Source organism: Diachasmimorpha longicaudata, chromosome 10 (assembly GCF_034640455.1).
Source record: "Diachasmimorpha longicaudata isolate KC_UGA_2023 chromosome 10, iyDiaLong2, whole genome shotgun sequence".
Lineage (NCBI taxonomy): Eukaryota > Metazoa > Arthropoda > Insecta > Hymenoptera > Braconidae > Diachasmimorpha > Diachasmimorpha longicaudata.
The window spans coordinates 6,477,147-6,489,552 of NC_087234.1; the positions used below are offsets into that span (position 1 = coordinate 6,477,147).

Genomic DNA, 12,406 nt, shown 5'->3' on the forward strand with positions numbered 1-12,406 from the left:
GAAGAGTTCATCTGTCTTTGAGGGAATCTGTTTTTCATTTGATGGTGTGATGGGTTGTCGGGCTTCTTTTGGAAGATTTAATGTTGATTTAACATTGTTAAGGATTGGGGGTGGTTTTATTTAGCTCTTTATGATCAGAATTGATTGTTTCCGGAGGAAAGATTTTTTTGCCTCGAAGTTTATGGCATTCAACATTTTCTTCCACGTTGTAAGATTGCAGTATAATTATATTTTCAAAAGGAGGGGAGGGGGAGGTGCTTGAAGGCAGTAAATTTATTGGAAATGTATGTTCTGATCCAAAATTTTGAGACTAGAGAGGAAGATGAAATTTATCAGGAAAATTCATAATTTACGAAAGCTATTGATGAAATTCAGGAGGAGGATTCGATAAATTATAGTATTTTCATCTCAATAGAATTCTGCCATTTTGATTTTATGACGTTCGTCCTTATTATGATATGAGCTGTTCCAAATTTCATGCCTCAGGTATATTTTGGTAGAACTGATCTATGAATTTTATACCTGATGAAAAATTGGTCATTCTTTGTATAGAAATAATCTTTCACTCCATTTGCAATACAAAATATATTTTAAAGGGCTTTGGTAAAAGCCAACGGATCTCGTATATATCTATCCTCTGAAATGTGGAAAGAGCGATGGCCCGTGGTGCTTTCCGGTTTTGTAGGTGGGTGGCAAGCACCAGTGCCTTCTCAGAAAACGGGCTTCGGTTGGGATGAAAGACCGTTTCCTTCTGGCAACCCTAGAAAAGGATACTTCTGAGATCTATACACTGACAAGGAGCGTTGAATCAAACCCCTTTCCTCTCTCTCCTCCAACCCTTTCACCTTTCACCTCACCTATTTCAAGATTGTAAAGTTCTAATACTATCTGCCCTGTAACATTGAGCGCAGGAAGATAAAGAAAGCACAAAGAAGTGACAAGGATGAGACCTTGAATTTGTTTTTTAAAATTTGCACGAGATTGTTGTAAATATGAAAGTGGTGAAGCTCAGGGATTTTTTTAAATACTAGGGTGCGATAGAAATTAGTTTTTGGTAGTTGAGAAAATATTTGTATCTGGTTTATGGAGTTAAACAATTCTGCGGAATTCCTGGGGCGTTAAAAAAATGGCAATTGTTTCTCATGTGAGAATATTATAAACTGAGGATAAATAAAGGGTGGAGGATGAGGGTAAACAAAAAGAGGTTTTTGTCAAAGGGAGTGAATACTTTCTTTGTGGCCAATCTCGTATCGGTTTCACTCGGTTTTCACTTCTGTTTTTCTTTTCTCTCTCTATTTTTTTTTTTTATGGCGAGAAGCATTTCAACAGTTTCACACTCTCCAAACTCAGCTTGGGGCTGCCTATAGGGGCTACAAGGAGTACCAACGGTTTCTCATCTTTGTTACTCTTTTCTTTTGACTTACTTTTTCTTTCTGTTTTGGTTTTTGAACTGTGCGCCGTTGGGTTCAAAGGGAATTTCATTTTAACTGTTTGGGGTATTGGCTTTTTATATATATTTTTTTTTCCGAAAGCTTTTGGAAGAAGTGAGTGTCGAGATTCGAGGGAGTTAATAGAGTTTTTATGATGTATTTAGCAGAAGTGTTGGGTTATTTTTTTTTGTATTGTTCATGTGGAGACAGTTACGAATGAAATTAGGCCGGAAAGTTTTTTTTGTTTCTTCCGACAGTTGATTCTACGGCCATTGATATTTTATGGGACATCAATTTCGTGGGCTCGTGACCATGTCCGGATGGTCTGGGAACCGCAATTGCATATCCAGATACTGTCCAAAGTGTCCAAAGTCATTTGGAACTTGTCGCAGACTAGTCCAGAAAGTGTCTCAATGCGAGACCCCGAGGTTTTGTGGTCATGATCGATCTGTCCATCCTCAACTTTTGCATAAAACTCGTGCAATTTCAGTGGTTGAATATTTTTTTTTTAAAGTTTGAAAAAAATTTTTTCAATTTCTCATACAAACTTTTGGGAGGTTATTCGATTTTTCCGGAGAAGGGCTGCAGTATTACGAATAATTTTGAAGGTGTTATACGTTCGATAAAATTCTCTTCATTAATCTTTGCTAAATTGCGTAAATTTATTTATTTTTTCCAAATCGATCTGTCGGAAGCTTGAAGTCTTCGTCAGAGAAAAAAAAATCAAATCAACTGAACAAAAGTCGCATACATTCTGAACGCCCTATTTTTCTGCAATCCTCCCACCCCATGAGTTCCAAAATTCAATTTTAAAAAACAAAAAGTAAAAAAAAAAAAAATAAGAATCCCACTAAATTCTTTTACTCCCCTCATTCTGTGCTTCCATAAAAGTTTTCTCCCTTTCTTCATCACAATAATAGAATATAAAGCCACTGAAATTCTCCGATACACTATACCACCTCTCTTTTATGCCATCTTTTATTTGCGCTAAGGTAGCATCGATCGCTACAATACCGATCGGGTATCACCGGCGTCTTTCCTCTGATGTAGGGGCGTTGAGAGAGTGAGAGAGAGAGAGGAGGGGGCGGGCAGGGGGGCTAGAGGGTGAGGATACGAAATGAGCTCTCCACTACTACCCGGGATCCTTTGAGCGTTTTACAGCTGGGGCTATGAAAATTGCCTATAGGTCTTGGCTTAATTAAACCCTATATCGGGATTTTACCTATCCGGTAACTATCTAGCCCCCTCTTCACAACTTTACTAGCTGCCATTTTAGCACAATATATGGGGGAATAGTTGGGGGGATACGCGTGCCACTGGTTATGTGGTTAGCTTCTCTTTTCGTTTTACTTCATACCTCTCACCTCTCACCCCTCACCCATCTAGTTTCACATCGTTTTTATTCTTATCCGTGTCTATACGGTTAGGGAAAAAGCCTGTGCTTATACCAACGGAATTTTATCCTCTCCTCCACCTCCTCCGGGCATTTCGCACTTACCTTTCTCCATTACCTCACTTCTATTTCCGTTTACCACCCTTAGTCGCGGTCTCACCTGGGCTTTTCTATCGTAAACCCCTTTTAGTGGATTATTTTTATTTTTATCCCCCCTCCACCCCCCCGCCTTTGCCCCACTTACTTCTCGTGGGTTTTGTTTTTTTTTTTTTGCTGGGTGATTTCAGGGAGGGGTGGTCGTACATCAGAATTTTTATATTTATTTTATTTCACGGTGTGGAAAAATGTGGAAGAAATGTTATATGATAAAATGTTTTTCTTTCCTTTCGCGTGGAATTACTGTAATTTTTCAATTAATTTTTTTTTTTATATTATCTGACATTTGACTGCGGGCAAAACAAGAGAATTTTTATACTTGTTATTTTTGGCTTTGGAAATCTCTCAATAAATAATTGACAATTAATAAACAAATTGTAATTCAGGAATTGGGGATTGAAAAGCCTTCGTATTACGAATTGATTCATGCAATTTTTTACCGCTCTCTTTTTTTTTTTTTTCCAATGATTACAATTGAATATTGAAGAGGATCTTGACGATAAAGCAGAGTCCAGTGAAAGACTCAACTCGTAACATAGTATCGATCCTCTTCCCAATGACGAGGAGTCGTTTATCCGATCTCGTTGAGGGGGAAACGGGCTGGCTCGTTCAAATTTACTCAGCGAAATGGAAGAGAAAAGGGGGGGGGTTGAGGGGGTAGTGAGGAGATGTGAAAGACGAGTTTTTTGGTCCCTCTCCACTGCCCTCGAGTCGCTTGTCGCTCTCATCTCTTTTATATCGTGGGGGATCAACTTGAAAATCAATCGGTTAATTATTTCTAGACGTCAAATCGCCTTGTGAATGACAAGTTAATGGAACTATTCGCACAGTGAATTTTTCATTGAGCCGTTGGAGATGAGAAAATTCAATATGGTGGAGGGAAAATTGAGATTGTTGGAGACAGGAAAATTTCCGGCTTGAGCTATTGTTTTTGAATATATTTTTCAATGACATATGATTCAGCATTAATTATCTTAATTATTATTTGAGATGAACACATTGTCATGCTCCGTATTTTCGTGAGAATAATATTTCTCTTTTAATCTCGGAATATTATCGCAAAAATCTGGACCATCTAGATCATTATCTGGAGTTCTCTAACCTCAAATTTGTCGATCATTTCAATTAAAACATTTTTTATTCTCGATATACACAAGAATTAAATATATCATACCGACAATTCCTATTAATTATAACAACAGTCGTTATAAAATAATAATAATAACAATTATCTGTGGTTAATTTCACTGGAGGTGCCATAAATAATGCCAATTCTCGGGAATGTAACTTCCACTTTACCAAAGAGACATTAGTATAAAGCAAAAGCCACACAGAGGGTATAGTACTATTGCGGTAAATCTAGCTGGCATCTTGCTCGTTTATATAACTGGATTTCTAACACTCGCAAATCGTAATCCCATCTGGTTATTCGATTTCACTTGGCGATGAAGAATATCTCAAACATATCTCAATCCTATCGTTCAGATACGGAGGTCAACTCCACGAAGAGACAAAGAAAAAAATCATTTTGAGAAATTTAAAGTTATTGTTATCAGTGTGTGGATTTGTTACAACTATTTTGAGATACAGTGGCAGATGATCGAGATAATTAGATCATCATGGTATATTTAATAATGGAAAGAAGTACGATAATTTTTTATTTTTCGTGTCTGATATCTGCGTTTTCGTTGGAAAATTTATCATCTGTGAATGTCAGGGTGTATGGGGGTGGAAAATAAAAGGCAAAAACTTACCCCCTCGGAGTCTGACTGGCGCCGTAGTTGCGTCGGAGATGTAGACAGTCAGACGCCGTCGCCCCAATCGTAACTGCGGCGCCAAACATTACGAGTGTATCTCTAGATTTTCATGAAAAACATTCCTTTTTTTCTGGAGAAAAATAATTGGAAAAGGGGACAGCATTATATCTCAGAATAAAAAAAAAATTCCAATAAATAAATAAATATCTATTGAGAAGATTCTTGGTACAATGAGCTATCCAATTAAATTTCTATCTGAAGTTCCATTCAACCTAAAAAAAAAATTTAAAAATAGAATTTGGCAAACAGAAATGGCAGCAGATTGGGCATATCCCCAATTAATCTTTTTACATTCGTTTTTTTTAAATCAAACCGTATCAACCTCTTGTTGAACCGCTAGTCTCCTGTGAATGATGCACCCCTTTTCACTGGTACCAATGGAATTTATGAGTGTAGCAATGGACGAACGGTTCGAATTTTTTTTCCAATCAAGTTGAGCCCATGGTGATTGAAGAGAACGTGTCTCACCCAATGAACACAATGATCCCTCTCGTTTGCAGATTTTCAACTACTCTTGTGTCTACGTTGAAAAGATACAGACACCCTCACCCCTCATCACCACCAGTGATTTTATTCAAGCCCGGGGAGTCTGTTTCATCAACTATTTTATTCGGATAAATTCTAATTATCGATTGGATCGATTTCTTTGTTCCAAGTTGACGAGTGGTGAATAGGATAAAAAATCATTTTATATTGTATCGGATAGAAATTTATTGTCTGAACCACATCGTAGCCTAAATTAATAGAATTAAATCAGTGTTATATTTACGGTGGAGTATAATTCATAATTACTAGGGAATAACCACCACATTTTCTCCCCTTCAAAAATCATTTATAGTTTGAAATTTCAAAAATCAATGAAATTGAATTTATTTGGTTTATTTACATTTACAACCCGCGGCAACAGTATTATTTCATCTCCATGTATTGGTATTTGCAGTATAAGTTGGTTATGCAAATTTATCAAACTCACCTCCAGGGGGTTAGTTCGGGTACTGACCAGTATAATTGGACAAATGGCATTCTACAATGAAATTTCAACGTGAAATTATTTCGAAAATACTCCGGACATTTGAGGGAGTTAAGTATGAAATCACATTGCGATCCGCTTATGGGGTCTGTGCACTGTTGCTAGAGTAGTCACTGGTGTTGACTATGGTATTTCCCATCTCTCTGTGAGGGACTTTATCATTCTCCTCTTAACTACTATTGTTCGTGCTTCTAAGAGGATTATACACACTTATCGATTTATCCTTGCCATTCAATTTGCAATTTCGACGATAATTGTGCTACGTTTCTTGGTGACTTTTTTTTCTAAACACTTCTGAGGGCTCATACAGGGTTCTAAGAATTGAACTACAATAGAACTACAACACACAGCAATAATAGTAATGGCAAAAATATAAAGTCTCAATCAGACGTGTCATTTTTTTAAACTTCGGTGGGACAAAAAAAAAACTTGAAACTTATGGGACATAAATCGAATATTTCTGGAAGCTCGAAAAAAAAAAGTAAATTTTCCACTCCCTGGAAGGCTGTTAGGTATAGTTGCTGGTGGATGGAGTGCAATTTAGGAACGATGTGGGAGAGAAGCGTTTCATAATTGACGAGCACTTCTCGGTTGAATCCTCGTTAAGCACGCGCTCTCGTCGTTGGCGTTGGCATTCAAACAGCGATTTCAAAAAGTCTGCACAAAACCCAATAACATAGTTGGAGTACAGAAAAAAAATATATATTCTCATCATTAATTCTTCAACAGTCGGTAAATTTAATTCTGCGAAAGGGGATTTAAACAGACAATTCATTAATTATATCACCGGTGAGCGAGCGTCAGAGAAACACCGAGTTGATGGGCTTATACGACGAATAATTACATTGAGATTTAAAAATGTAAATTAACAAATTATTTGTGAATATTCTAAGACGACAGATACACATTTACCGGTGAATTTGGGGAAAAATTTCACTGTCAGCTATTGGGAAGATTGCGAACATCTTCACTTGATGAATAAAATGTATATTGGTACTACTACCCTTCACGATTTTTTTTATATCAGATATAAATTTTTCAATAAGGGATACATAGCACTATGGATTCTTGACTCAGCTAGGTCGAATCGAAATGACTTTTTTTTAATTCAGTGTATAAAGTGAGAGACATTGAGTGGTCCTTCCGCTCGAACCGTCACCGAGACATTTCATTCCGAGTATTAATCAGCGAATCAATAATCAACATTAACCAAAAATTATTCTCTACCTCTAAATAAAAATTAAATAAATCTTCAAGTTCGCCCGGCATCAGTTACTTACCGCAAACAAATACATAAACCAAAAATTAACCCCTAAACACTTTGATAAAATTTTGAATGAATAAGAGTTTCGACAGTTTCTGGGTCTTTATTTCCGGATATTTACCCAGTGGAACGGCTCCCTGGGATATATGATTCACCGTAAACAATTGTCTTCGCATTAGGGCATGGGGTGAAACACTGGCATGTAGTGGTAGGGCAGAGGAGTCGGGAAGGGGGATGAAGCGTGGAGGTATCCGGGGGGGGGATGGTAGGGAGAAAGGGGACGTTCATAATTCAAGGGGTTGTTGTACATAATTCAGAAATTTTCCCAGCGTTGAGAATGGGAAGGAAGGAACAGGTCGGGCGTAGTTCTATCCTCAATCCCTTCGCTCGTTCATGTTGAACAACAAAATCCCTACTCCCCCATACCACAGTGAATTTTTGAATTTTTTATGAAAAAATAGCATGAAGCATACTAAAGCCCTGTTTACAACATGTTATGAGCAGAAACAGATCTACCCGACCTATTATCCTGGATTTAATTTTTTCAATGCTATATTTCAAGAGGTTATTCCATTTTTATTTTACATTTTTCCGAGCTCGGGATATTAATTTTAAAGGTTAGTGATTTTGTTTCGTTGAAATGCCCACATAAAGAGGATTGAATTAATGTTTGATGTTAAATAGCCTATTCTAGCGATATCTACAGATAGATAGACACACACGGCCTTATCTCACGGTTATTTATTATTGTCATTGACAAAGCGAGACGCAAGATGAAACTCGAGTGTACGGTAGCATTAAAATTCCATTTCTCAGGGTGCGATAAAAGAAACTCGATTGAATAATCGACTCTTGCTTCCTGTATCATTTTTCCCGTACCTTCATTTTCCGAGTTTTCCTTGTTGGTAGTTTAAACCCGAAGGAGTGAAGAAAGTCATGTGGCCTCTGGAATTCTCATCCATCAATAAAAAAAAAATTACTTGTTAGATTTTCTACTGATAAAGCAGCTCAAGATATTGGTAATGGAATTCATTTTTCTCTCGTACGTTACTCGAAGATCTTAAAAACAAATTTGCCAAAAAAATTGGAATAAAAATGAAAATGTCTTCAGTCTTTCTGTTAAAAATAATCTTCTTAGTCTTCAATTCGCCGAAATTTTTCGTAAGAAATTGATATTCAACGAATTATCGATTTCCATTAACTCTAATTTGCCAATTTATCGATTGAAAATTTACTCATCTATTCCTTTGTCTCATCAACTCAGCAAATCCCCGGAATTCAATCGATTCCATTGATACCTCTGACTCCCAGACAATTTAAAAAGATTCTGCTCAAAGGAATAAAAATAATGCGATGCATTATCGCACGTAAAGGAATGAAATGGAATATATAACCAAGAGTTTGTGATGCATTTGAGCTCACCGCTCTCACATCAACGTTTCTCCTGTCCTTCCCTCGTCCTCTTGTATGAAGGTTATAAAAATATTACGAGGACCTCTAATCTTTCTCGTATAATGGTATCCATAATTCCTTGGGGAGCAAGCCGTTGCGGGGAATCGTGATCGGTCCAATGTAAAAAAAAAAAACCTTTTGCCAGCGATGGCTCATTTATCGGTGGAGAATGGAGGGGGGGGGGGGGCGGGAGGCTGAGCAGATAAGTTTAATGTCCTTTCGAATTGTCGAACTAAAGGTTATTATATAAATATATTTGTTTTCCTATGTATTTATCAAACATTAAAAAACTAATGTGTTAAAAATTTTGACAAAAGATTTGCAAAACATTTGAGATATTGAACGCTCATTTGGACCAAAAAGTCACTGAGTTATTCGATTGTAAACGATTATGAGCGAATCCATAATTCCTGAGGGAGGGTAGTTGGTAGGTGGAGGGTTAATAGTTAAAAAACACGAGGAGGAAAAAAATGGGGGGGATGCGAAAGTGGATGAAAGAGAGTTGAGTGGGCGAGAAGAAGGGAAAGGAGATATGCTTACCAAGCTTAAAGCTCGGTACGGTGGTTAAAAGGGGTTTTGAGCCCATCCAGGATAAAGTACTGTATGGCTGGTGGGGTAGATGAGAAGGGGGGAGGAGGAGTGTAGGAGGGGTGAACGTTGTTGGGTCAGGTTGAACGGAGAGAGAAGAGAGTAAAAAGGAAAGAAAGAAGTTTGCATACACTGAGTATGGTATTCTCGAGAGTTCAAGTGACAGACAGGAATAGGAAGAGCAGAGGGTTCGGCCGATGAGGGGTGAGAGGGGGGGATGAATAGCCCTTCATGTAAATTAAGGGTGCGATTTCGAGGGGCGCTTAACCGTCCACTTGACGATGTATAGCGGATTGTCAGGATGACAGGCCGTTTTTCTACTTATTTTCTCGTTTGAGCGATTTTTTTTTTCTTTCGTAGCAGTGAGGGGGTAGGGGCAGAAGGGTAGGGAGAGGATTTCTGGAGTTTTGTGTTTAAGGTGAGGGAGTGGGGTGGAGTGGACGGCTCTTGAGGTACTTGTGGTCGTATGGAGTGCTGAAGGGTTGGGTGGTATTGAATAGAAAGTGGTTGGCCACTTGAAGATTGACCTTTTCGATTTGTGCGAATTAGAAATTTGGAGATTCGCAGGGGGAGGCGGATTTTTTTTTTCGTAGACAGAGAAGTTATCTGAGATAGTCGATGCAGATAATTGCGATGCGATTTTTAATTATACATTTTGTTATGAATTGGGGAATTATTGAAAAAAAGTGCAATTTGGCGAAATTTTAGTAATTTTTAATTTTTTTTTTGTTTCAGGTAAGTCCATATATATTATAAGAAGACCTCATCAGTGATATTCATCGTTGTAAGTGTCCTATAATTCAGCAAGTGGATTTCGAGAGACTTGGAGGAGGGGGAAGGTAGGATAGACAGTATATCGTTAACCATGCCGTCCAAAACCCCCTCGTATTCCCTATAATTTTGCGAGTAAGGAATTACCTTAACCCAAGTAGTGACATCATCGCCCACCCCCTTTAGCAAGGCACTACAGAGAGCCAAAATTATACGTTACACTGGTGAGAGCCTCCATTTGGAAAATCGATCGATGCATTAACCGATTCTCTGCGCCAGTCGTTTCCTCAGTCCAGCCCGATAAATACGTGAGGTATATTTCAATAATGTTCAGTCATTAGCAATAGGGATATTTGATGAAATTTTTTTTAATTCTTCAGTCAACTATTCATCTCAAACAATGTTCAACTTCAACCCAAAGTCATTAAAATTGATTTTTTAAGTGAAATTGATATTGGCAAGTAATCAATCCATTCAGGTATTTTATTGCGTATCAACGAGAACATTTTTACCCCCAAACGTTCAGCACAGAATTATCCATTGTTTAATGACGTATTCATTTAATAGTTCGCTCCATGCTGATGCGAACAGAGGGTAAATATCGGGGATGAATGGAGATTAGGTTAAACAATATCACATCATGTTTATCTTTATCAATTACTCTCTAATGAGGGGGTAATAGTGAATCGTGTGTGGGAAATCTTTGAAATTCAGTATGAAATTAGGGAAAATATGGGAGAATTGAGGTACGGAAATATTAAAAATCGATCAAATTGTGGTGATAATAAATCTATGCAATTATTTCGTTATTTCAATGCTAATTAGAATATTGGAATTGATAATTCCAGCTGATATGGGTTTTTGTTTCTTACTCTTCTCCGAAATTAAGGCAGTAGAAAGGGGTCATGGATACGATTTGGAAGGGAAGATTTCTTGGACGATGTTTAGCATATATTTATTTGTTTATTCACATAGAAGGGTGGAGGGGTTAAAATGAAGGTAGATAAGATTATACAATATAACATTATGTTTATTGTTATCCATTAGTCATTAACCACAATCGTTAATCGATACAGGTAAAGTCCTTTTGTTTCATTATTATACAATTTTTATTCTCTATACACTCTTCATTTTTTCAGACTAGATTTTTTTTATCCATTTTGCCTATAATTGAATTTATATACAAAAGCACAGGATATTTATCCATTAAATTTGTCAATTGAATGATCAACGGAACAACAATAATCCAATTGTTGACTAGAATTTTTTTGTCATAAAAAATGTACAAAATGAATCAACAATTCCATTCTTGGCAAAATAAAAATTTAATTTTCAGTGAAAAATTGTTCATTCAATTTGCTAATCAAGTGGATAAATTATCCATTTTTTTCATCTAAAATCTATTTTTTTTTTATCCCAATCGTTAATTCATCCTTCCTCTAAATTAATGAATTTTTCTTTTCATCTTCATTGTTTAAATGGTTTAAGTTGTTTCATTAGTCACGTCCGACGAATCAACGTCAACAATTACAAAACATCTGGGCAAGCCCTCCGGGAGAAACACTTGATTTTAAATTCTCCAGCACCACTGGGGGACACGCGAAAGGACAATTTTGAAAATTTAATTACGTCCTTCACTTATCCATGTAGTTAATTTTGTATATTATCTCGTTCTACAAAATAATTGACAATTTTTTGTCAATATTTTTTTTCCGCAAACAATTCGTTTTATTTCATTCCAGTTGGCTTTTGGATACTTTTTTTTTATTTTCTTGCGTAGATGATTCGAGTATTATTTTATCGGAACACATAAAGCTCTCTCGATTATTGATTTTTTCTTATCAATTTATGGATGCATATTTGTTCTTCTTCATTTGTAGTAAAGTGAGAGGATGAGAGTGTGTAGATTAAATCAAATGACGAGAAAATAATATTATTTTTTGCTGTTTATAGTTTTGCAAACTATTGCAATAAAAAATTTTACTTTACGGCCACTGTATTCGGCTCTAAAATTCTGTTTTCCGTACAAGTCCATCAAAAATTTTTTCCCGCCCGGAAAAATCGCATTGACACCTGGAAAATGTCATTATCGAGACCTCAAAATTGGCCATAAATTATTACTTTTACGTGGATGTGAAAAAAAAAATTGATTTTCCATTTCTTCAATTCAGTGAAAATAATCTCATCTTCTCATTTCACCACTTCAACTCTTGGTGACACGTTATGAATATATGTCGCTTCATTTTCACTTGATAAACAAAATTCATAAATAAATAAAACTATGCACGACCAAGCACAACTCTTTCGCACTGTATAGCATTGCATTGTTTTCTTTTTCACCGTTAATTTAGAATAAATTCATGGTTTTAAAATATTCTTATAGAAATATACCGGTTAAAATCAGTGAATTCTCTCATTAATAATTTTGATTAATTGCTCATACACCATTGAGCGAAAGGGATCCATCCTTCCACGTGGTCGCTGCAAAGAAAAATTCATCTTTTT

General features: G+C 36.5%; 2 protein-coding genes across 6 annotated transcripts in view; one reads left to right on the plus strand and one right to left on the minus strand.

Annotated features, from left to right (window-relative positions):
* Window positions 1-12,406, plus strand: part of LOC135166589 (uncharacterized) — a 131,454-nt gene that overhangs the window by 19,637 nt on the left and 99,411 nt on the right. The window lies entirely within an intron of this gene.
* Window positions 10,906-12,406, minus strand: part of LOC135166598 (carbonic anhydrase-related protein 10) — a 53,203-nt gene continuing 51,702 nt past the window's right edge. For 3 of the 4 annotated variants that reach the window (XM_064129008.1, XM_064129009.1, XM_064129007.1), the window contains exon 10: window positions 10,908-12,400. In XM_064129008.1, the coding sequence (XP_063985078.1) occupies window positions 12,339-12,400 (62 nt within the window). In that variant the 3' untranslated portion in view covers window positions 10,908-12,338. Of the gene's footprint in view, window positions 12,401-12,406 lie in introns of all 4 variants that reach the window. The other variant, XM_064129010.1, reaches the window with a different exon arrangement.